The 27,036-nt window shown below is 38.6% G+C and overlaps 1 protein-coding gene across 3 annotated transcripts in view; it reads left to right on the top strand.

Annotated features, from left to right (window-relative positions):
• The window catches only part of lrrc4ba (leucine rich repeat containing 4Ba), a 42,843-nt gene extending 26,864 nt beyond the window's left edge, over positions 1-15,979 (top strand). For all 3 annotated transcript variants that reach the window (XM_079623524.1, XM_079623525.1, XM_079623523.1), the window contains 2 exons: positions 9,416-9,935; positions 11,990-15,979. In XM_079623524.1, coding sequence (XP_079479650.1) covers positions 9,690-9,935; positions 11,990-13,942 — 2,199 coding nt within the window. In that variant the 5' untranslated portion in view covers positions 9,416-9,689 and the 3' untranslated portion in view covers positions 13,943-15,979. The remainder of the gene's footprint in view (positions 1-9,415; positions 9,936-11,989) is intronic.
• Positions 15,980-27,036: the final 11,057 nt, after the last annotated feature.

Genomic DNA, 27,036 nt, shown 5'->3' with positions numbered 1-27,036 from the left:
GTGCAAGTGCCACTAGAAACTCCACTCGCACCAAAGAGTCCATGTTCTCAAGTCCTTGCTTTTTTCATTTCTATATTATTAGACATTCTTGCAGAATCAGTATACATATCTCAATTTGATAATTAATTAATGATGTATGTGCATGCTTCAACATTAATATAATCAGTGTTGTTATTATTATTATTTAAAATGTTAATTCTAATTTTGTACGCTGTCTAAACGCTTTAGCAGTGCTCTGAGATCCCTATTCAGTGTCTTTATTAATAAAGCATTAAATTAGTTTTATAAGTCATGTCAGGGTCATCTTGTCTTCATAATTACAATTACATACTAAACCCATCTGATAGCCTTTAACTAACTCCTATTTTGGAATTAACGCTCCTCTTAGCCTGCGAAGACAGAGAAAGTGCCTGCTGTTCAAAATAAATTCATCCTTATGCTGAGCAGAGATTGAAGTATGTACTGTATGGTGTTTCTTTTTTCTCATAATGTTTGCATAATCAGAGTTTTTCCCCAATGGTGACGAATGCTGTAGAGTTTGTGTGGAGTTTATGTTAGCTCGCTCACTGTCTGTGCTGATGATAAGGTACTTAGCCGACTGCTGAGCCTAGTTAACGCACTGTACGGCTCTGTGTGAGGACCGTATGGCCCAGTTATTGGATTTAGTTACATTTCATTAACATCATCTCAACGCTGAGGATCAGGAGCGTTTTGTGTTACTTGCACCATTGATCTCGCCGTTTCGCACCAAGATAACTTGATCGTCAGATATTTTTAGATATATTACTCACTGAATGCCAGAGGCTATTTTATATAGTTTCCTGTTTTCAGTGATACAAAAACATTTTATTGATGTCTTGTTTTGGAAAAACTCCACTTTCCTTAACTGCAGTACTCTTATCTCAGCTGAAATAGTGCAGCCACCCAGTGTGTTAGCCGGTAACCGCCACTAAAATTAATTGTCACAATTTTATTACAGGGGAAACAATAACAGCTCAACATACACACTGTTGTAGTGCCAGTGCATCTGTCAATGGCAATCTGCCCGACCAATAATTACCATTTTTCATCATAGGTCCACATGTTTTGTTGTATAACAGCAGATGAATGGGTTATCTCTGGGGTTTTGCTTACACGGCAGAATCCTTTATTTTAGCGGCCCCCCTTGTCTGCAGCGTGCCACCTCAAACATCTCCCTCTAAAAGGAATAAACACAGTTGCTGGACTGAACTCTGAAGTAAAAATAGAATAGGCTTTTTTTCTTTCTCCGCATCAGCTGGCAGACATGTGGGGGTAGAGTATGTTAACGTTTCCACTGCTTTCCTTCAAATCTCTCGCCGCAGTATGTGTATTGTTCATGATGGGATCTTGAATGTAATGCGGAGGCATCACATTTCTATTCCAGCTGATATCATAGAAGGTTTTGTAGCTGAAACAAGGAGGCCATGTCACTGGCCCCAGAATCCATACTAGTGTCTAATCCTAAAATTGGAATTGCTTCTGGAGGACTGCAACTGCCCTATGTGGCTGTGTACAGTATATGTGCTAAGCGTAAGATATGTGCATGGTTCAGTATTATCATTAACAGGTTAAAGGTCATGTGTCTTTTTTTTTTCTTTCATTTTACGCCTTAATTAAAGCAGTGGTTCTCAACCGAAAGCCCCTTATATAACAGAACTATAAACTAAATAAATGAACTTGAAACTTCTGGTATCACATAAGGAATTGTGGTTTACCTATACTTTCCCGGTTTCTGTTTATAATATATTATAGTCAATATATATATTAACTAATATATTATTAGGAGAAGCTGGAAGTGCAAGAAACTGTGTGTTCTTCAATAAAAACAATAGGTATAAAGGTGAAAAGAAACATATTGATGATTGTTTTGTGTTTAGCATTTTAATTAAGTTAAAGCTGCAGTCCGTCGTTTTTCCTCTTTGTCGCCATCTCTGTTCGAAATCTGCAATTGCAGTTATTCGCGGAATTATTAACTGTGCGTGGGTAGTAAATCGGCATGAAACAGCGCGGATGAACACAATGTATTGAGGAGAACATGTCGCTGTGGATACTGTACTGTCATCAGCAATGTCAGAGTATACTTTTTGAAAGTGTATAACCAACATTAGAATTTTCATCGGTAAATGTCATCTGAACAGTAAGTAACATTCACTTTTGTTCTGACCAAATTCGGGGGGTGGGGGGAAGCATTGCAGTTGGCTATAGCATGCTGATTAAATCTAACGATTGCTTATATCACGTCAAAACGTGAAAAATATATTTTGTTCTCAAATTATTAATGTTAACTACATCATTATTGCGTGACTACATTTAATGTGTATTAGGGCTACCTGTAGTTCAGTTTTCATTTCTGTGCAGTATAAATTCTAATTGTCATACCAACAAATTAATGTTCCTTATAACTGTTCCTCTTTGAAATAAAAAAACACACACGTATGTGTAATCAAATGCTTATTTAAAACTGTAATATAATCAAATTTTATTCACATACATTTTGCACCCCTTCAAAACACGGAGTTCACGCCACCTTTCAAAAGCCCTGTCGATGTTTATCCTTGTTTTAGCTTAGGCTCGGTTGCAGTCTCTTTTTTTCTGTAGCCACTCTGAAGTCCGAAGTCTTTTGGGTTTTACAACTGGTGAATCTCCAGTTGTCACTGGTGATTGTCGCTTTAAACTTTCGGGATCCGCCATACCAAGTGCTAAGCTAAATCTCCACCATCATCCACACACGCTATAATAGCCGATTAGCCGGGGACTCCTTCTCTATGTGTACAGAAGTGACGTAATGACGCAAAGACATGCTCGAAATTCCCGCGGAAATCCACCAGTACCACTGGAATTAAAATCATTATTACAAGCTTACCGTTTTGAATCGAGGTAAGGCAAGCAGATAGTTTTGAACACTGGCTGGTTAAGTTTTTTATCAAAAATGTCTTTTTTGATATTTTTAAACACAAAAAAGTGCCGGACTGCAGCTTTAAGATTGCTTTTATATATTAATAATATTACAGTTTTAAAAAATTGCTTGCAATTTCTAAAACTTTGGCTCCATTTCTCAAAACTCTACACACATAACCACAAAATGCACCCACAACATGCAACACATCTCTTGCAAAACCAAACACTTCATTCAAAACTATTTGAACTCTTCTAAAAATTGTGTGCAATGTGCATGCAGTTTAAAAAAAATGCTTACACACTACAAGCGGTACTTATGGCCCACTTAGCGAAACCATTCACTTATGTATGTAATCTTAAGACCAAGTCTGCAAAACTGTAAGCACTTCAAATCTTCTTTACACTCAGTTTGCAATTGTAAAACAATGTCAAACTACACACGGATGTGAAAAATGTAAATCACTACTATCTTGTGTCTTTTGCTTGTTCAGTGTGCTGTGGAGTTTGTCATAGCACTCACACGTACATGTACATGTGCACAAATACACTGTATATACAGTATGTATGCACAATTGATCAAACTTAACAGTTTTTGAACTGAACTGAATCAACACCGAAACTGACCTGAGCTGAATAATGTCACTATTGGCTTGTTAGAGCTGCTTTACTGCAGAATTTGAATTTTGTTACTATTGTGAAGCTGCTTTGAAACAATCTGTATTGTGTAAAGCGCTATAGAAATAAAGGCGACTTGACTTGTAAGCTTCGTATATCTTTCTGTTTTGAATCATTATTTACTATCATTCCCTGTTGTTTATATTGCTAAATATAACTTACTCAACATCACATATTAACCTGACACCGCTAGCTTCAATCTAAATCGTTGCTAGCACAAACACACTAGCAATTTGCTAGCCAGTTAGCGTGCCATAGCGTGAGGTTGTGTATGTGTGCATGCGTGCGTGTGCGTGTCTGTTTGTAAAAAGCATTTGGTGTCGAGAAAAAGTTTGGTGAAAAGTAACCATGGTAAATCTGTGCTAAGATTTGAAACAGAGAATGAGGCCCTCCAGGATGCTGATGCAGAACGTAGGCTAAAGGGTTAATGTTTTAGTGCAGCAGGTTAACCTTTCATCAGGCTTAGAGGCCAGGGGTGTATTTACACCCCTACTGGACACAGACAGACGGAGCACAGAGACGTGTGTGTGTCTGTGTGTGTGCGTGTGTGTGCGTGTGCGTGTGCGTGTGCGTGTGCGTGTGCGTGTGTGTGTGTGAGAGAGAGAGAGAGAGAGAGAGAGAGAGAGAGAAGAATGGAAGAGATGATAAAGGTAATCAGTGTAACATTTTAATGGACAGACACAATGCATTTGATAAAGGGCTCAAGGTGGGTTGAGAATTCGAGTTTGTGTGAGGCAGTGACCACAACAGGATCAAAGTGACTCGCGTGCACACTACCAACACATTTCATGTGCCAACCATTCAAACCACATTTCTCAACTTGCTCACAGCTGACTCAATTTCCTGTCATTTTGGACTCCATTTCCCATCAACATCACAGCAGATGCCATCTCCTATTATAGCCATTTAATTGGCAGTTGGCACTTTGAGCTAATTGTAGGTCTTGTCAGTCATGCATGAAGATGACACAACACAGATAGATAAAATAAGGTGACCGTAATTTCAAGAATGATGTTTTAATAATTACTTCTTGGTGAGCGCTCTTGCCCTTTTTTATTGTCTCACAAAATGCAAACATCAGAGACTGAGCCCATGATCCATTTTAAACATCAGATGTAACCCGGTTAAGTCATGATGTTAAATGCATAACCTCCTTGCAAATGAATGCAGATACAGTATGTTTCCCCTTTGCCCTGTTTTCTAAAAGTGTATATAACACCAAAACATTGCATTATTATGCAAACAACAGTATAATGTTATATTATAAAAATGTATGAATCTCTAAATGTCCATAAAGGAAATAAAATGTTTAATTGGGTATATTTGCAGCAGGATTCCTGCTCCTCACATATTTAGAAAGACTGCTCCAATAATGAATCTGACATTGTTTTTATTTTTTTATTTGTTAACATGCTTAAGAAATGCCAATGTAATATTTCAAATATTCCAATTTAAATCCCTATACAAGGAATCTTCTCCTCTCGTGAGCTGTTAACCTGAGAACCACTGCGACTGGATCAGTCATTGAGCTGAGAAGAGCCAGAACCAGATCAGTTTAGACCAACAAATCATTTAGACCGGTTTCGTTAAATGAATCAATAGATTCAAAATAAAGATTTGTTTTTACATTTTCTCACATAAAACTATCATATTCAGAATACTTGTAATGTAATGTAGAGCTGAATGGACTTTTATACATAAAAAAATTGTTATCCAAAAACAGTTTTTGTGGTATTAGAACATCTACGTTAATTGAGTTTATTCAATTCAAAAATATTTTTAACATCAATTAATCAACTACATTTATTAGGTTACATCAGCAAAATTTAATTGGGGGTTAAATCTGGTAGAAATAGATTCTTAAGGCAATGGTTCTCAACCTTTTTGGCTTGAAGGTCCCACATTTTCCAATACAATATTTATACGCTAAGATATTTCTGCTGTAATTATGACAAAGCTGCCTGTTTTCAAACTTTCTTTTTTCCATTAACAGGGCTAATTAATTTTATATATTTAATTAAACACCATTCATTTTGTGATTCCAGATGTTATGTTCTGTATTCCTATATAACTATATGCAATAGTTATTAAAGGGAACAAAGATTTCCGTTTACATCTTGTTTTTTAGCATGTGATTTAGATTCTTATTAACATATTAAACTACCATAACTCTAATTTATTAATTGAAATACTTCTAAGTCATCTTGAGTCCCTCTTGGAAGTTTGCTGAGGGCCTGTAGCGGGCCCCGGCGCCCTGGTTGAGAACCACTACTGAAAGGAAACAACAACAGGTCAACTTCACAGATTCAGTTTCATTTGTAATATAAGTTTTTATTTTAATTTAATCATTCATATTTTCCACATTTGGTTTTCTTCTACTAAAATTGTGGAAGAGACACAACATAAGATCCAGGGCTACTGAAAACAAATTTGGGGCTAGTGGGGACTGGTTACCCACCTGGTTACCTGCAGATGCAGTAGGGAACAACTGATGCAGGTATTGCTGTGACGGTATTAGTGATGCTTGAGTTGCAGTGTTTATAGAAGAGGGCCCGGGGCATGGCTTCCTGTTACATGACAGCTCTACAAATGGCTTTTGCCCATAACGGCATACTAATGCTTACAGTAAAACACTGGTTATGGTCACTGAGGCAGCAGCAGGGGACGTCACATTTGTTCTCCTGACTTGAGTGTGTGTGTGCGTGCGTGCGTGTGTGCGTGCGTGCGTGCGTGTTTTTGAGCTTGGGTTCATCACCTTGTATTTGTGCTTAATAGTCTGCAAATATTCTCATGCAGAAATCATAATACATGAATTCAGTTTGCACTAAATCTAAATTTAGGATAAGTTAGGAAAGATCTTGCATCTTTAGAGCATATAAGAATACATTTGCAAAGAGAAAAGATTGTCTAAACAGGTGCATACTTTCACTTACATCCATATGCATGCAAATCAATGTTTGCACATGTAAAGAAATTAAAGTAAACTAAACTGCATAATCATATAGTGGACAGATATTTTACCCATAGACATCTTGACTACAAAGAATGCGACAAAATAGAGTAGATTTTAACTATTTGAATTATTCATTAGTATTAGTATTATTGACAAGAAAATTCTAAATATGATGAGTGTGGCATCATATCCAGTGGCAGATATTCGTCGCAGGGTCTGAAGTCATTTCTTGTTTTCAAAGTTTTATGTGACCTTTAAAAATGAACAAAAAATAACATAACACAAATGTATGTGCATACACACTTGTCTTGTGGAAATTTTGTCTGATACCCTTTCCAGTGCACATACTGTAAATAAGTATACTTGAATGCAATTATTAGTGAGCGAGACCCATACAGACATGCTAAGATGTGTGTTCAAACAAATTGTATCGACTACTCATCACACACACACACACAAACACACACACACACACACACACACACACACACACACACACACACACACACACACACACACACAGTAGTTATTTCTTCTCTCTCTACCTGTTTTATATTCATTCCTTTGTGTAGTCTTCCCTGCATCTCTCCCATCTTTCGTGTGCTCTTGTTGTTTTTGATGCACCTATGTTGTCGTTCTCCTCTTTCTATCTCTTTGTCTGTTTCATATTCATCCCTTTCTATTAAGCCTTCCTCATGCTGCTCTCTCTGGGAGAAATGATTAATATTAATGTTTCCCCCTCTCCTCTCTTTCCTCACCCGCTATCTCATCCTCTTAACATTTCCTTCTCTCTATATCTGTTCCTTACTGTCTGTCTCTCGTTCACATTTCACTTGGATCTCTCTCTCTCTCTCTCTCTCTCTCTCTCTCTCTCTCTCTCTCTCTCTCTCTCTCTCTCAGTATTCATCTATTAGTGTTGATGATTCTCTTCTATCCCTGCAGCTGTACAGTCATCTATCAGTTTAATAATCTCTCCATCCTTCTGCCTTCTGCCCTGCTCTCTCTCTCGCTCCATATCCTGTCTCTCTTCCTCTCTTATTTTTCACTGCGCTGGGTGTAAAATCCTGTGTTAAATGAACATGCATGTCAGAGTACGATAATTAGGGCCATCATCATTAGTAACGGACTGTGTCTCATTGGATACCCTTATATAAGGTTACTGGAGTCTAAATAACCTGCAGTGAGAGAGCTGGGGTTCGTGTTGAATTAGCAATCCATCAGCTGTAGCACATTGCACCAGTTAATGCTGCTCTAAGACCCCATGAGCCCCAAGTCTATGGGCGAGTATGGACATAAAGATTAGTACCATAGTTCACACGTGCAGTATTATTGCAGAATAGCACAAGGGAGCTAAGCACATACATCTGGTAAAGGTGAGTAAGTGGAGCCAGATATGTTCTGTCAGACTGTGTACAGCCAGGGTCCAGAATTAACACTCGCCAAATACGAGGAAAATTGTGGTTTCAGTGATTATAAATTTTTTTTTGTTAATCACTAGCAACATAATACATGGTTTAAATTATAAGAACGGTAGTCTGACCAACACTAATGTAAGTGGTGAACACGATTCCAAAGTAATCATTTAGACGCGACGGAAGATTTTATTAAAAATCGCCAAGTTAAAAAAAAGAAAGAAAAGAAACATACACGTATAATTATCATTCTCAATAAGATCAATAGGATGCATTTAGAAAATAGCTAAGATGAATTTCCATTTAATGTCGACTTTAGACTTTTAACTAACCCATAATTCTGTGTTGTAAACCCTGTAACACCTTTGATGTTCCTGGTCAAAAATGAAATAAAACCGTCCTTTTAAAAATTGCTTGTAAATCTCTCGTTATGCTTTACCACCAAATATGGAATAAATAAAAAATTTGTCAACTTTTTTTCTTTCAATTAGGACAGGTTTTGTACTGTATTTCTTTTTGGAACTGATTGATCATAGGCCTCATTTATCTGAGCTTTTCCCCCCTCAAAATCTACGGTGCATAAGCTCAGATCAATGAGACCTACAGTCAATCAGTTCATAAAAGAAATACAAAACCTGTCCTAATTGAAAGAAAACAAATTGACAAGATTTAATCCAATATTTGGTGATAATAGAGCATAACAATATATATTTATAAGCTATTTTTCTATAGGCTGATCATTTTGGACTGGGAACACCACAAGTTTAACAAAGGTGGGAAAAAAATCCCCAAAAGTATAACAGATTAATATTATCACAATTTTTTTGAGAAGTAGTCATACCCTGTGTGAGCAAAGTCGGTAAGTTTTCATTCAATGTGATAACATTATCTAACATTTTTGGGGAAAAGAATATCCTCTCCGGGTCAAAATGACTCACACAACATAAGGGCTAAAGCGTTTTTATATAGCCTATATATATACTGCCATATATATATATATATATATACATACTGCCAAACTCCAGGTGGCAATACATTTGAGAAATATCCTTAACATTATGCTTCCCAGATGTAAACACGAGAAAACAAAATTTAAATGGGTCTCAGTGTTTTTATGAAAGATGTCATACATTTTAATTCTAGGGTGTTTTAGTTTGGTTACAGTATACATAACATGAATACATATATCAAGAGGATCATTAATATGCACAGAGAGACAAGAATTCATTACAAATGTACAGTAGTTGAGTTTTCCAGGCGAGAGAAGGAAACACCTTTAGTCCTTGCATCCTTAAAAACAATTTTTATCCCTGTCAACTTGATGCATTAATTTTCTTCAACATTCATTTGATTGCGAGTAATTATTATGTGGCATTTTAGCTATTATGCAAACCTTAAATATTTGACTCTGTAAGAGTAACAAAATATGGCTTTCTTCTTTGTCTCTCTTTTGCAGTAAAACATGTATTCATCACAAAGCGGCCTGTCACATTAGAGGACCTGTTAAGGCAAAGATGACACAACTTATGTAATTGTATCTGTATGAAGGGAAAAAAAACAAGGACAAAACACGCCACCAACCAAGGAGACCAAACATTTCGACTGAAAAATGCAGAAGTGACATCCGTTGCGGGAGGAAGCTGCAACAGTTAAAGAGACAGCATTCTAGAGTCATTGGAATCAGCCTATCATCCTCTTTGGAATACAGGAAGGGTCATGACCCAGTTGCCATGCGCATCACCACGGTGACCAGCCTTCCTAGTCCCTCCCCCCTCCTCCTCTTATTGGTTCATCTGCTGTTGCGGCTTATCCTCCCAGGCCAAGACGCAGTCGGAGCCGCCTCCACCTGTCCCACGCCGTGCAGTTGTTCTAATCAAGCCAGTCGAGTGATCTGTACAAGACGAAACTTAGAAGAGGTGCCAGAGAGTATATCCAACAACACACGATACCTCAACTTACAGGAGAACTCGATACAGGTAAATACTGACCACAGCATTCTTTTCCAATTAGGCTTCGGGAAAGGATGTTTATGTTTGTTTGTTTGTTTCTTAGCTTTATTGAGTATCAGTTTCACTAATGTTGCTTGTACACTGAGTTGGCTCAGCCTTGCTCAAATATTGAGGTTTCGGTGTGAAGTCAGGCGTTAAGATGACCTACTTTGAGTGTGAAGGTTTAGATTTATTCTCAAGATAACCGCAAATTTACGGCTAACCCTGGCACTGAAAGTGTTAACCAAAAACAAGCCTATTAAAAATGAGGAACAATAATGCTTTTCATCAAGCCTCCATTTAAGCATACAAATTCAGATTTGGTTTGTTGTGTCCTCGAGCCCCACTTGAAATGATTAAAAATCTAAAAATGTTTTAATACCTGAAGGCATCCTAGATTCTTTGGCTTCTTTTTCTTCCATAGCATTTTACCACAAGAGTGCAGCTCTGACAGTTTCCACCCTCCTCTTCAACACCCCCAACCCAGTGTGTTTAACACCCTCCTCCCCTCCCCTGCTCTATATACAGAGGGGATTGTGGCAGTAGGCCAGGAGGAAGCTTCTCCCTGCCCAAGAAAAGCAGTTCTGGCTACATCAGATGCACAGAGACAAATGGTTTCAGAACCCATAGTGTTTATGATGTGTGAATATTCTCTAGTCTTTTCATTATGTTTTAGCAAATTCTAATAAGACTGTTGATATTCTGTTATGATTGTTGTTTACTCTTCAATTTTTTTTCACCATAACTAAGATTTACAGTTGCAAGCCATTCTTTTTTTAATTGGGATAGTTCACCAAAACATGAACATTCTGTCATTATCACTCTCATGTCACTTATAAACTGTATGCTTTTTTCTGTGGAAAATGGTAGTTTTTTTTTTTTTTTTTAAGAATCCTGTTGCAGTGATTTTTCTTACAGTTCATAATTACCATTTCTGTTTGGTCATGTGTCCACAAAAGCACTTTTCCCCAAGGCTAGCACATTTTTCCAATTGTTTTCAATGGTAGTGCCGCTTTTTTAAAACGGCAGCAGCGTGAAAAGGCGCTGAGTGTTTATTTCATGCTGCTAAGAGCTCTGCGATTTTTACCGGTCGCCAAGAGTTGAAGAATGTTCAACTTTGGGTAAAATGCAGCGCTCATCACTGTCACTTTTTACCCAGCCGTCCAATTGTTGAGGGAGGGGGGGTGTGGGGGACAAATTCCACACCGACCGTCCGCCACATCCTGCTTGTACAACTATGATCCACATAGCGTCTCAAACTAAAAAAGCTTTCAAAAGAGCGCTGGCGTTTTCAGTTGGCTAAAAACGTTTTTTTGGACACTCGGGCTTAGGATCCAGAAAAACACACTGTAAGCATATTCCATGCAACTCATGTGCTTTTTTCCAAGTCTCCTAAAGCCATATGATAACTGTGCGTGAGAAGAAAAGACTAAAAGTTTTTAATTCATTATTCATAATCTTCGCCTCTGAAAGGGTGCAACAACATATCAGAACTGAACACTTTTCAAATGCCAGTTAAAATGTGTCAAATTACATTTGAGTGCTGCAGCAAAAGATGGTTTGCTATGAACAGTAACTTACATTTTATTCTGTTCCTTGCACAAAGCTGTCATTTGGCTTAACGTTAAAGATGATTTTATGTTATTTTTTTTTTTTTGTCCTTTCTAAAGATGGAAAAAGTGGCCACTACGAACTGAAAAAAAACAAACAGCTTGAAGGTTTTTTTCAAAAATTACCTTTTGTTTTTCATGGATTAAAAATAACAGCATGCGGGTTTGGAACAATATGAGGTTGAATAAACAATGACAACTTTTTTTTTTTGGGGTGAACTATCCCTTTAATCTGTTTTTCTTCAAACATTAAGAGTGAATGATAACAACTTGCAAAACATTTTATCTTCAAAGCACAACAGTCAGTAATGGATGTACTTTTTAAAACTTTGTCTATGACTTTGTATTTTCAAAAATGTTCATCCTTCACAGGAACAAATTGATCACACATAACTCTAATCCTAAACTTGTACCTGTATTTTTCTCACTTAGGTGATAAAATCAGACACATTCAAACATTTGCGGCACCTGGAGATCCTCCAGCTCTCCAAGAACCAGATTCGTCAAATAGAGGTGGGTGCTTTCAATGGCCTCCCAAACCTCAACACTCTGGAACTTTTCGACAACCGCCTCACACTGGTGCCATCGCAAGCCTTTGAGTACCTCAGCAAGCTGCGAGAACTGTGGTTACGAAACAATCCAATCGAGACCTTACCAGGCTATGCCTTTCACCGCGTCCCCTCGCTGCGACGTCTTGACCTAGGCGAACTCAAAAAGCTGGATTATATTTCTGACGCAGCCTTTGTTGGACTCATCAACCTGCGCTACCTGAACTTGGGTATGTGTGGCCTGAAGGACATCCCTAACTTGACTCCCCTGGTGCGACTGGAGGAGCTAGAGTTGTCTGGGAACCGTCTGGAAATCATCAGACCTGGATCCTTCCAAGGCCTGGAATCTTTACGCAAACTATGGCTCATGCATTCTCAGATGTCGGTCATCGAGCGCAATGCTTTCGATGATCTCAAGAACCTAGAGGAGCTCAACCTATCCCACAATTCCCTTCACTCTTTGCCCCATGACCTTTTCACACCCTTGCAGAAGCTGGAGCGAGTTCATCTCAATCACAACCCTTGGGTGTGCAACTGTGACGTGCTGTGGTTAAGCTGGTGGCTTAAAGAAACCGTGCCGAGCAACACGACCTGCTGTGCACGGTGCCATGCACCACCCTACCTAAAGGGAAAGTACATTGGAGAGCTGGACCAGAGCCATTTCACCTGCTATGCCCCCGTCATTGTGGAACCGCCCACTGACCTCAATGTGACAGAGGGCATGGCTGCTGAGCTCAAGTGTCGCACCGGTACCTCCATGACTTCTGTGAACTGGATCACACCGAATGGCACCCTAATGACCCATGGCTCCTATCGGGTCAGAATTTCCGTGCTGCATGATGGCACACTGAATTTCACCAATGTAACTCTGCGTGACACTGGCCAATACACCTGCATGGTGACCAACTCAGCTGGGAACACTACGGCAACTGCTGTCCTGAATGTGACCGCAGCAGACGTTAGCGTCAACTACACCTACTTCACCACGGTCACTGTAGAAACTGTGGAGAGTACGGGGGATGAAGAATCTGCATTGCGTGCCATAAATGAGACCATTATACACATTCCTGGGACTACACCTTCTGGGCACCTCTGGGATAAAGTTGTGTCCACTACTGCCTCTTCTCTGTCAATCCTTGGCTCATCGTCTTCTCCCCGAACAACCAAACCCACTTTCACAGTCCCTATTTCTGAGCCCAACTACCCCTCTGGACTAGACGATGTCATGAAGACCACCAAAATCATCATTGGTTGCTTTGTGGCCATTACCTTCATGGCCGCTGTCATGCTGGTGGTGTTCTACAAACTGCGGAAGCAGCACCAGTTGCACAAACACCACGGGCCGGCACGAGCCATCGAGATCATTAACGTCGAAGATGAGATCGGAGCGGGAACGGGCATCCGTGGCAGCGGCATCTCAGGAGGATCCACGGTACCGCAAGGAGGGTCCGGCGGACAGAGCTTGCGACTGCACCACCCTGAAATCGTCAACCTCCCAAACCTTGCACGAGCAGAGCATCTCAACCATTACTACAAGGCCCATCACTTCAACAATAACATGATGGGTCTGGGCCTTGGTGGAGGCTCGGGCGGAGGCCTAAACAATAACAACAACCCTTCGCCCTGCTCCCAGGCCCAGAATATCCCCATCTCTTGCACGCAGGTGCCAGTCTCTGCATGTAGTACATCATGTTCCATGCCTTCTTCAATGCCTCTGCCGACCCTTGGCATCCACGGGTCACTGAAAGGCCTGATGAGTAAAGGGCAGAACCCACAGATCGAGCCGTTACTATTCAAGAGCGGCTCCAAGGAGAATGTCCAAGAAACCCAGATCTGAAGTTGAGAAAGGGAGAAAGGTAAATGTACAGATAAGAAATGGAGAAAGAGTATCAGGGAGACAGAAACAGATGAAAGGTATTGGCTGTTCAACCCCTATGGGTATGTTCTCAGGAGTAATGAGAAAGGCAGACCCAGCATTGTATGAAATATAGCCTACACAAGAATACAAGATACAGCTGTGAAATCACTACAAAGTAAATATGCTGGCAAAGAGTGGGGGAATTTCTAGAAGGAAGAAGGCAACCACACCGCAGTTTAAAATCACAGTCTTTGCCATACTATGATCTGCACGTATCAAGGGGATCATTAGACATCAGCAAACAAAACCACACTTGTCAATACAATATAAATCCATACGTTTTTGTATAATGCAAGATTGATAATTATGTGCCAAACTTGCACCAATCTGTGCCAAAGCAAAATCTTTGCACATCAGCATGTGTACAGACACATTTCAGAAGATGAAAAGATCTGTGCGTATACTGTACACCATCATATACCGATCTCCATCAATAAAGCAGGATGCTACAAAAATCAAAACCATACGCACCATTAGGTAGGAAATGTATATAGAAATACATGAACAACCTTAAGTATTTATGGACACTAGCTGAGAACGAAAGATCATGTGTAAATGGTTTAGAGAACCGTAAAGCTCAGATGACAAAAATGGATCATTAAAATTTTGTAGAGGTTCGTGGTCCTTTGAAGGAAAGATGGATTAGTAGACCAGCACTGTGTTGAGGGCCTGTTTCTTGATGATGATGATGGACTCAGTTTCTCCCCTTTCTCAAAGGCTGTCACAGTTAAGGGGAAGAGATGAAAAACAAACAAGAACCTAAAGCGCAAAAAGACAATGAAAGATATACAAATTTTAAGAGATTATATAAACTATGAAAGTATACATGATATATAAATATATTTTCATTCAGAGAAATAAATTATGAAGAATCTTTACATTTTTCTGTCTGAAGCCATGGCTTTTGAAGAATTAGCAGCTGCTGTTGTAGCGCTTTGTCACTGATAATTCCTTTCTCTGCATAAAAACAAAAATGCGTCTTAAACTGGTACACCCTTGTGGGACTTAAGGGCATCGTGAAGAGACTGAGGGACAGGGATGGATATTCTGGAAATTGTGTTTGATTTCAGATACTTTGGCTTTGTTTTAAGTCTTAAAAGGTTTCTCTTTCCTGTTCTATAACTAACAGGGTTATTGAGAAGAGATCATTTTAATTCACATTATAACTACTGTTTGATTCCGCAGGCCTTTGAGATCCAAATTGGGTCGATATCAGTTATCACCATTATCAACAGAATTATAAGACAATAATGATGATACTATGTAATGCAATGAAACAAAATACTGTAAAAGTTTATCTACATGCTGCTATACTGAGAAAAGGCATTTTTTGTGGGACATTTTAGCGAAACCCGATTTGAAAACTGAATAAAAAGAGGCTCCTGTTGACATTACATTACTACTACTATCATCATTATTGTGAAACATCAAGTGTCAAAAGCATAGCAAATTTGTTTGGTTTCATTGTTTTTACCTAGAGGTGATGTTTGTGTAAAAAGTGGTTGTCGCCACAGCTGATAATCCCCTCAGTTAAACTGGAATAGCAGTGGACCTACTGACAATGACAACGATTTGCTTGAAGCACCACAAAGCCACAACAACAAATCCAAGCAAGGAAATGGATGGGCCTTTAAATGGCCCCCTCAATGGCCTGTCCCCTTTGTTTTATACAAGACAAAAACTTTACCAGGACCCTGCTTTTTTCCAATGTGATTGAAGGAGATTTAGAACAGAACACAAACTCTGGTGAATACTGCAGGGGTAAATGGATTATTTCAAACACTGTGTCCAGACATGTGGACGGCACTACTGTTTGAGCAGAAAGCCAACGGAGGATAGCTTTTGAAAGGTAAGAGAAAACCCACTCAGTGAGCGAGATTGGAGTTTGGAAAGATTTTTTAAATGAAAAAGGACAAATAAATGACAACTATAGAAACTTATAGAGCTCTTTTAAAACAAAACTACTATGATAATAAGTGTCTTTCATTATTTGTTTTTATCTAGTTTCATTTTCTTTTCTTTTTTTCTTTTTCAAAATCAAGTGTTATCTTAATTGTAATATTGTTATTGTTATTATAATTAGCTAATATTACACTCGTTATAATTATGAAAAATGTTCTGTTAGCAGAAGTCACTTCGAAATTAAAAAAATAAATATATATATATACATATATATATTATATATATTATATATATATATATATGGCACACAAAATGGCAACTGAAATCGTGAAACTTGGTGGCATTGATTTGTTCTATGTTTGTGTCTTTTCTTTTTCTCATGTATTTGAGGTACCACTGTATGTAACCCTTGGAGCTTATATACAGTCTGGAGACAGTTCTCCTGTGATGCAGACAGAATGTGATTTGGTTGGTGGTAGCGTTCTTCTCTGCAGAGAAAGAAATGAGAGCGAGAGAGAGAGAGGAAAGAGAGACTGAGTTTCTAATACACGCTTGTTCTCAGAATGTCACCCATTATCAGTGCCGAGAAGTGCGACTGTGCCATGTCAACACCCTGTTGCCACGGCAACACGCCTTCGCACTAATGTGCCAAACACTGTCAAAGCCAGGGTGCCATCTTTGTGGGTCCCCGTGCCTGTGTTTGTCAAACCTTGTTAGCCTACAACACGTACAAATATCCACACGCGAGCACACCACCGTGTCAATTGTCATTCGACATATTGGCGCACCCATTCTCTGGCACAGTGTCCCAACTGGTTCCTATGGTGAGGTTTCCCTGGCAACTGTTGCTGCTGCGACGGTCCCCATCACAGCGTTCAGGTCTCAGATGCAAATGTGTGGACAGAGGCGGTATAGGACGCCATTTACTAGGACATAACAGTGTTCCTAAATTGGAAATTAGCATATTTGCAGTACACTGCATATCAATATACCTCCTTACCATTGACATTCATGAACCTTGAGTAGCAGTCATCAAGATGCCCATATCTAACACACCATTGATCTTCCATAGGTACATCATCCCCAACTCTTGAAATTATCATATTCTCCCTCTCATACCGACGATATGCATATGTTCATTTGCTTCTCGGGTAAATTACGTACACATCTGTTTGCGTGTGCATATGTATGTACCAGACACAGTAATCGTATTACATTTGTGCTTAAGGCATATGCTTCCTTTCCAAAGCAACTTACAAGAAAGTTTTGGCGAGCAGATTGGTAGTGGGACAGGGCAGAGACTGTTATAACATATCTCATGATCTTCACCTAGCCTGCAACCTCAGATATCTCTCACTTCCTGAAGTCTTTATGAAGCATGCGAATGCTGTGACAAAGCTAGGAAGACAGGAGCCCTCTCTCTCTCCCTCGTAGCACTGCGGTATCTGAGTCACAGGGCCCAAAACACACACACTCGTACACATCAAGCCGACCAATCTCAGCTCTCTCATAAACACGCTTGGCAGAGAAATACCCTGCTCACCAGCTGGTTTAGGACTTATGCAAAGTGCACCAATGTTGCGGGTTTTGGCTTAACCGTGTGTGTGTGTGTGTGTGTGTGTGTGTGTGTATGTATGACAACTTTGGAAATGGCCATTTCAGCTGTTGTAAGCTTATTTGAAGACATCCAAGTCTTTCGATCATTTGTTTTTCATTAATATAATTTTCTTTGCCCTCTGTGTGTGTGTGTGTGTGTGTGTGTGTGTGTGTGTGTGTGTGTTACAGTAAGAGACTATGTTCCTGTTGTCATTGCAGTGTGTTTGAGCGTGCGCGTGGTGTGCATGTTTGTGACATCTGTGTTTTTTTGCGTTAAGAGACTGTCGTGAGAGACGGCGAGAGTCAGACATCCATTTTCAAATCCCCGCTTTAAATCACTTTAGCATATTTTCCAATGCTTCAGGCTTATGTATGATCTTCTGAATGGTGCTCTTAGCCAGAATGGAGAAAAACATCAGTTGTGGATTTTCTTTCTTTTTCCCCCTCCTAAATACCCCAATCGAGAAGTCAGGAGCCAGCCGTGCCAATTTCCTACCGGTTGAAGCGGTGGGAGGTACTTCCCTAGTAGCGGTCGTGCTACATAATTCAGAAATTCAAATGTGTGGCGATGGTCCCCGTTTTTTTTGTGTTAAAGCTGCAGTCACGCTCAAGCTCTTGCTTTTGGGTGTGGGAGGTAAATATCTTATCCCAGCTTTTACTTAAAAGGTTTGTATTTGGTCGTTTGCACTTTGGTCCTGGATTCATCAGCAGAAGATCTATAGCATTGGTCCCTGAGATGTGACAGTCTGAGCCACAAAACCAAGTAGAACACACAAACAACTAGCTTCTACTCACTTGAGAGTGCATCACTAGAATATCAATTACATAAGTTAAAAATCATACTTCAGCCCTACTGCTGGTGGAAGCTGTAGTGATGGCCCGTGTCTAAAGCAGCTGCGAGGGGTGCAGTCATTCTTCACGTATTACACTGCTTCATTGTAATTGTCAGGGCTACACAGAACAGACAAATCTTTCATGGCAGGGTGTGGATGTAGCTTGTGTCCCTAACAAACACAATTTTACCACAGTTCCACAGCCTGTCACGGCGCTCTGACACCGATGCTCCCAATTGTGAAGCTGGCTTAAAAAAAACACATTGTGCAATATAAAAAAACTGGATCATACTTTTTTGCTTATTAAGAAAATGGAATATTTCGATTATTTTTTTTAGATTAAGACTTGTTTTTAGAAAATATATCAGTATGTAGTAAAATGTCTAAAGTTTATTTATCTTACCCAACTAGCAAATATTTTTTTAAACAAGTATATATATATATATATATAGTACCATATATAATTTATTTCTGTGATGCAGAGCTGAATTTTCATCATGAAAATTATGAAAATTCAGCTTTGCATCACAGGAATAAATTATATTTTAAAGTATATTAAAAGACCTTAGATGCAAAAACCTCTAAGTCTGTCTGACATTTATCTTTTTAATTAGCATTTTTTTTCAGGCTCATATGTTTAGGTTTAGTAATTTCGCTGAAAATGTTATTAGTTAGTTATTGACATGCCTTATTTTCAAAACTTTCACTGATAAGAGTAAAATTTAAAACCTAAAAATGCTCATTTAAAATACAATTATCAGATGGACTTTTTTAGTTTTTTTTTTTGTCTAGTCTTCATACTGTTCAAAAGTTTGGGGTCAATATATATATATTTTTTTAAAGAAATGAAAAAGTTTTTTTTTAGCAAGGATGCATCAAATTGACAGTAAAGACATTTATATTGTTACAATATATTTAAAATAAATTTAAAATAAATTAACTTTCTATTCATAAAAGAATCCTGAAAAAATGTATCATGGTTTCGACAAAAAAATTAAGCAATACAACATGATAATGAGAAATGTTTCTTGTGAACCAATTTAAATCATCATATTACAATGATTTCTGAAGGATCATGACTGCAGACTGGAGCAATGATGCTGAAAATGCAGCTTTGTCATAACAGGAATAATATATTCTCTAAAAACTAAACCTTGAAAATAAATATGCATTTTTAACTTGATCATCTTTTTATGGCCTACATTAACAGACTTCATATTGAATTGTGTTATTATTGTGATTAATTATTTGCTGGTCAGTGCACACAAAACTATAGTCTGCTTTTATGTCGAGGGTGAAAGAGAGAGAGAGAACCAGTGTTGTTCAACCCTGAAAACTTATTTAGCCCCTGAGATTGAGTGTGTGTGACAGATTTGGAATTGAGCATTAAAGCAGCTTGAGTGTGTGTGTGTGTGTGTGTGTGTGTGGCAAAAATCACACATGATTTATCGTGTTAGAGAGCATGTGTATGGTTTGTTTGAACATGTGCCTCGTTTGCCATTGTAGATGTTGTGTGGGTTCCTTGATACCCATCAGGACATTTATGTGCGCTTGTGTGTGTGTGTTTGAGGGGTTTTATGAAGAGAATGAGATCAGTTGTTCACGGCGTCTCTTTGCGTCATCACACTGGTCTGTACAAGAGCCCGCAGCAGCTTGTCAAACACTGATTGCCGCTGAGCACACACAAAACACCAATGCAAGACTATCCTAGACCCACCTTAGTCAATAAAGAGTGCTTTTACCCACATCCTCCCTCGAACGCACACATGCGCCTACAGACAGAGATAATTAGCATACATGTGACACCTCAGACTCGGAAAACGCATTATGTCTTCTGTGGGACCTTATACAGTTTGTGCCTTAATGTAATCCTCCATGGTACAAGCTTCTCAAATGTCACTGTCATTTTTGATCGGATGCCACTTGACTGGCTGGTAAATGCACATGGGCCAGACATGTTGTATGTATACTGTGCTTCTGTATAATGTCTGCAGTAATATCCATCCTAGGACCCATCCAATAAGTCCTAGGTCTGGTTTAAGAGACTGCAGGTTGTAGCTTGACTTCCCTGCTTTGAACTTTGAAGGATGACACTCGGTTTTGTGATGGTGGTCATGTGGCGGATTATCATGTGTTTCCTGGAAGCATCAGAAAGACCAAGTTTTGAGATATTGACTCCTTTAAAACAAATAGCTAGGTTTCGCAAAGGCTATGAAGATAAAGTTAAAGTTGAGTGTGTTTGCTAATGGGAATGAAATACATTGCTAAATTCAGTTCACATAGATTATTTCATAGGACAAATCCCTTACAATATTGCTTGTGTGTACTCCCACAATGCTCTATGTTTTAGAGACACTGTGATGTGTTCTGCTCCTCTGGTTTAGAAAGTCTTGCAACTTTTGACTTTAGAAGCAAGGTTGCTTTAAACATAAGGGTTTTGATGGCAAGGACCAATACGATGATCTTGTGAGGGACCGCTTTCCTAAAAAATAAAGGCATTTTCATGCATTTACTGGCTGAGAAAAATATTAAGTGTGATATTATAAAGACATCAATATAAAATAATTCGATTTTATATTCTCATTTTACACTAAAGTAAATTGTTGAAAAATATTATCTGGAAAATCTAAAAAAAATATTTCATTATTTCTGAATTATTATTCTTAATTAATCATTATTTAGAAAACAGAATCAAATAGACGATCGTGAATGTAAAAATAATAACATTGATATTTATGTTAAACATATTTCATTGTATTTCATAAGTGCATGGACCTTAAACCCCCTTGCATAACATATTAAGATTTGTGTTCAAAGAAGATACATGAATAACGTTTTCTGTTTAAATATGACAAATGAGGTTTAGGTTTAAATAAACAAAAAAATTGCCAATGGGGTAAGAAAAATAAACTTGAAATAATTCCAGGTATATTCTCTTAAAATTCTTGATACCTTAAGCAATTTTCTGCTGAAGTAGCAAAATCCTCTTGTTTTTCATTATAAATATCTAAACATCCTTACAACTAGACAAAAATACTAGATTATTTTGCTGTGTAGGGTTGTGTAAATGTGTGACAGCGTCCTGAATGAGTCGGCCCTGTTAAAACCGCTGAAGCAGCATCTTGGTTCCTCTCTGAGATTAACTCTCATGAGTTTCAGACCGTGCCTTTTGCCGCTCTACAGCCTGCAACACAGTTACTGTTTATGTTTTTTGGCCATCGTAAAGGCTAGATGCCCTGTGTGATGTTTGTTTGAATCAAGTTGGAAAGTGAGGGTGTATGTTAGGGTGAAAAAACGTTGAAGTGGACAGTCTCTCCAGCCAGCCTGTGAGGGAGCAATGAGCTGTGACCCCATCACCTTATGATGAACCTGCTCATGCTGTGATGATGCCATGAAGCTAAAGCTGCAAGAGAACCTGCTATCTGAGACTGAGTGAACTGAAGGATCTGAACGTGACCCAGTTACAGTGTAGCGCGGCGGAACGCAGAACAAGATTTGCAGAAGAGGCGAAACAAAAGCGTGCCATTATCTCAGCACATTAAATCTCACACACACACTGATTTTGCTGCAATAACTTTAAAAGGCACAGAGCGGCATAAGAGTAAACATTTATCAATATGAAATAAAGCTTAACTAGAATTATTGATTTCACTTTAAACTTCTCCCCCCTTCTGTCAGCTTTCAAGCTTTTGATTTATGTTCACGGAGCAGTCATTTTTGTAACACAATTTCCTTTCTATCCTTCCCCAGTGGGGTTTTCCCAAAACCCCAAACACTGAAGATGATTAGACAACATTCGTGTTCTAGCCCAGAGATTTTTATACTTTGGATGTCAGGAACCCTCAAATATGAAGATCGCTTTCATAAAATATAAAGGCGCTGACAGCTATTAATTTTAACCCATTTTTATTCCGTGAGAAAACTGAGACAACAAAATGTAAATTTTTCCAAAAATAAATAATTGCTATTTATCCACCGAATTTTTCATCACAAAAGTAAGCCATTTCCCGAGATTGCACGAGACTTCATTATACGCTATTAGAAGTATTTGGGCTACAAACTAGTGTATTTATGATTACGATAATAAACTACAATAATATGTTAGCAAATACCAGTTTGCAATATCAAGCAGCATAACGGACTGTTTTTGTACAGATAAAAATCACGGGGGGGAAAATATCACACCCATGCTAATTGACTTTGAAAAGTTTAGAACTTGTGATCTCTTTCACTGAGGTCGGGAATCATTCCACAAGACCACAACATCTCAAACCACGGCTAAAATCAAGGCTGAAGCTTTCCCCTGCAAATAAACTCACACTTATTTGCTAAATCTGCTGATAAATCTATGACAAAGAACAAGATCAGGAGAGAAAATAGAGGGAGCGATGAGATGAGGCTGGCTGTCATAGGACGTTCTGACATGTCTTGTCACTAGTCATCATGTCTTATTTGAGCGTTTGTGCGTGCATAGGCATGTCTGCACCAATGACTTCGTGAACTAAGTAAGAAAGGTGTTCGTACATCTACCAAACAATGAGTGTGTGGGGATATAGGAGTCTGTGTGACGCGTGTGAATGTGTGTATACTGTATGTTGTTGCAGGTGTCTGCGTGAACATTCTGTGTGTTAGCTCACTGACAGCCAGCATGTGGACGTCCGTTCGTCTGCCAGATTGAGTCATGTGTGTCTCGGTGCAAGCGTGTGTCTATGGGACATTGCTATCCTTGTATGTCAAGCGTTGCTGTGGGCTGTGATGACCTCACTGTTATAACCTGCAGGAATGAGAGGCGCACAGCTTGACATCACTACGCTCTCTCCTTTTCTCACCCTCTTCCTCCTCCTTCCCTACATCTATATCTCCTGACATGCGGAGAACACATCAGACCTTTTTGTTCTGAGTCACTGACTTACAGAGAAAGAAAATAAAAGAGTAAAAGGAGACGTTCTTTCTCTCCGTACCTTATGCTCTTTATTCAGACCTTTAAAGGGATCATTTACCCAGAAATGTAAGTTCTGTCATCATTTATTTAACCTCAGGTTGTTCCAAACCTGTATGACTTTCTTTCTTCTGCCGAACACAAAAGGTGAATTTTCTAGACATTCTTTGAATTGAATGAAACTGAGGGTGTAAAGCTTCCAAAAAAGATGCAAAAGCACAATAAAAGCGGTCCATTTGACTCTTGCGCTGTAATGCAAGTCTTCTGAAGCCATATGATACAGTGGCTGTGTGTGACGAGCAGTTTGAAATTGAAGTTGCTATTCACTGATAATGTTCCTCCAGTGAGCTGTTAACCGTTACGACCGGATCATCAAGTCAGTGAGCCGAACTAAAGCACCGAAACAGTCTGAACCATTGAGAAAGAAAAGAACTGAATCATTCCGAGTGGTTTTGTGAACTGGAGCAAATAATTCATTGAAAAGATCTTGCACATGAATGATTCAAATTGAATAATGTTTTAAATTTCAGCCTATTTCTCACACAAAGCTCCAGAAGATGAAATATACCACGAGAGTCATATGGACCACTGCGCTTTTTCACATTTTGGAGCTCGAATCCTCATTCACTTATAAAACTATGGCCAGAAAAGAAATCAAAAATTCCCCTTTTGGGAATCAATTCATATTGGTTTGTGACGTCGGTGTGAGTCATTTATAACATTATTTAACGATCACTTAATTCCTTTGCCGTTTTACCTTAGTTTCTCAGATTCATCTCTTGTTTCTTTCTCTCTCTCTCACTCTTTCTCCCATCAGCCTCTCGTTTATCCTTTCTTACTGGAGGACCAGAAATTCACGACTGTCTGGTGTCGAACACACAAACACGCATTGCAACCACAATCCTCTCTTGAGAGATAGAAAAAACAGAAACACAACAGAGAAGCAAACTGATGCCTCAGATATTTCCTTCCCTCTGTTCAATTAAACATTCCCCCCATCTGCCACCTTGGGTTGTTTGAGTCCTCTGAAATATTGAAGGTAGTTGTTAATGTGATTGTTTCTCCTGACTCTGTTTGAACCTGTTAGATAAATCGCTCTGGAATGTGTATTATTAACATCTGAAGTGTGTCATGTGTGCGTGTGTGTGTGTGTGCGCGCGTGCGTGTGTGTGTGTGTGTGGAGGAGGGCAGATTCGTTCTGCTGTAATGGTTCTGTGCCAAATCTTTTTCAGACCATTCAATCTCTGTTCATGTGCCATACTGATAAATTTATGGAATAAAAGATGTTCTTTTTTCACAAAATGAGTATTGAACTGTGGGTGGTTATTTTGGATGTTTTTCGTGTCAAAAACAGGATCAAACAACCAACGGATGCAAAATGGGAGATGTGAGAACATCGGTGTGTGTTTTGTATGTCTGCTTGTATGAATTTAGACATACATTTTCAAGTCGTCATCAAACGACATTCGCAGCCAATTTTAATTTAGCAAATGTAGCCTACATATTTTTCTCAGTGAATTAGGATATTCAGTGAGAAAAGATAGGGCAGTATTTGATTTTATCCATTGGGATTTGACTGGATTATGAAAAGGGGAGGGGCTTAGAAGTAAGGACTTGATGACATCAGCCAAAAAAAAGTTATATAAGTGCTGGAGCAAGTCATTTCATTTTTATAAAAGAATATGAATACTTTCCCCGCCTTAATGTAACAACATGCACTGATGTAACACACACAATAAGACCATTAAGACAGTTAATAGAGTTCATTTTGATGTCATGTTGACATTTAACATCTGACTCAGTGATTTGTGTGAGTTTATGAGTGTGTCTTAAAATGGAATCGGTGTATGTGTGTTTAGCAGCCATTATGTCAATGTGTTACCGCTGCTTTGACACTAGAGCTGTGACTTGCTAGCTGCAGGGTGTTTAGGTTGACCCCGATGGCTGACCCCCGCCTGCGCTGTGCGAGTGTGTGTGTGTGTGTGTGTCTGGGGCTGGGCTGATGTTTAGCCTGCAGTCTACACGCCTCCTGTGCTGGCTGAGGGTTAGCTATGGGGTCAGCATCTGAATACTACTGACTCAGGGTTACAATTATTGGCTAACCTAAGGGTGTGCATGCTAGTCTGTATATGAGGGTGACATTGTGATTGTGTTCCTTCATGTCCATTTGCGTTTTGCATATTAGATACAAAAACAAGGGACAGGCAGAACGTTCAAGAGAAGCTCTGTGCTCTGCATGCTTCTGCGTAAAAGGTTTCGGCTGACGTTTCATTAAAGGAGTGTTCTCAATGCATGAATAAAGGTATGCATGTTTATGAGTATCTGTGTCTTTATGAAGGGATAATGTCACACAGATGAATAAGGTCAATTCAAACTTAATTAAAAAAAGCATTATTAATCAGTATTTTTGTCTTATTTTGCAGTAAAAAAAATTAAACTGCATTAAAACAATATGTAGTTAAATAAAATAAGGAGGCTTAACTTCTCAGAGAATAATACTTTTTATAATCACATTTGCTAAATAAAGTATATATATATATAAAGGTGTGCTTAAGAAAGAAAAAACAATAACTTAATTATATATAATTATTATACACAATTTATTTATTTACATTTTTTATCATTTATACATGTAAATATATTTATAAATAATTGTACTTTATTAAATTTATCTTTTTGTAAGCAATTATATATAGCTTTGTTAAAAAAATAGAAGAAATAAATACTCGTTTATATACACTAGTGCATTTTTTTCACCCCAGATATAGTATTATGGTAATTGCACACATTTTTGGACAGGGTTTCTTTAAAGTATCGTGAATCATGATTTTCCATGAAAATTACTCTTGAATATGCTAATAGTATCATAGTACAATGTATTCTTGTACTCCCAAAATATTTTTTGTATAGGTGGTTTCAAATGTAAAATTTAATTCGACCACACAAGCTGCAATATGATCCAAAACTGATCTACGGATCTTAAAATCACAAAGCTCTGACATCCATCCTAGTTCTTGTTACAGAGTTGGTCGTCGGACATCAGCTGAAGGCAGCCGAGTGTGTGAGCGTGCCCTTCACAATGCTGATGTGACACACCTCACCCAGGGTGCCCGATCCACACTCGCACTGAATAAATTATGTAAGCAGCTTAACAATCCTCACTCTCACCTCATGCCACACATATACTTGCGCTGTGTTAACACAGCCTCGGCTGCGCTCCGTCTTCACACCTCATCTGAACATGCAGAATGCTTCTAATGCGTGCAAACGACCCAGCACTGCATCCCTGAACCCTGGATCATTGCTAATATCCCACCAACTATGTTTGAAACGGTCAAGGTCTGGTCATATCAACAAAATTCCAGTCAAAACCAAAACAGTCATGGAGTATCAGTTCAGAGATGCTTTCGTTTTTTATTCACTAAATGTTCGTTCCATCTTTTGGTGTTGTGAAATGATGTCTCTCTTTGCCAGTCTTTAATTTCCCTTTTGAATTCAATCCTGTCATGTGCTTTTTGAAGGTTTTGTGTTGACCCTGTTTCCACCCTTGAACTTAAACAGAACAGCTCTCACACTAAAACTGCTTGTAATTATTAGGCGAATAGATGTTCTCTGTAGTGTTGAGGTTAAAAGAAGAGTTCAGACAAAACTTTTTGTAATTTTTTTTCACTCTGAGATCATTCAAAAATCCCTTTCTTTCAACCTAAGATCACAAAAGATATCAGGCAAAATGTTTGCCTTGC

Source organism: Phoxinus phoxinus, assembly GCF_949152265.1.
Source record: "Phoxinus phoxinus genome assembly, chromosome: 1".
In the NCBI taxonomy this organism is placed as follows: domain Eukaryota; kingdom Metazoa; phylum Chordata; class Actinopteri; order Cypriniformes; family Leuciscidae; genus Phoxinus; species Phoxinus phoxinus.
The sequence above is the reverse complement of the archived record's forward strand: the minus strand, read 5'-3'. Positions and strand labels throughout refer to the sequence as shown.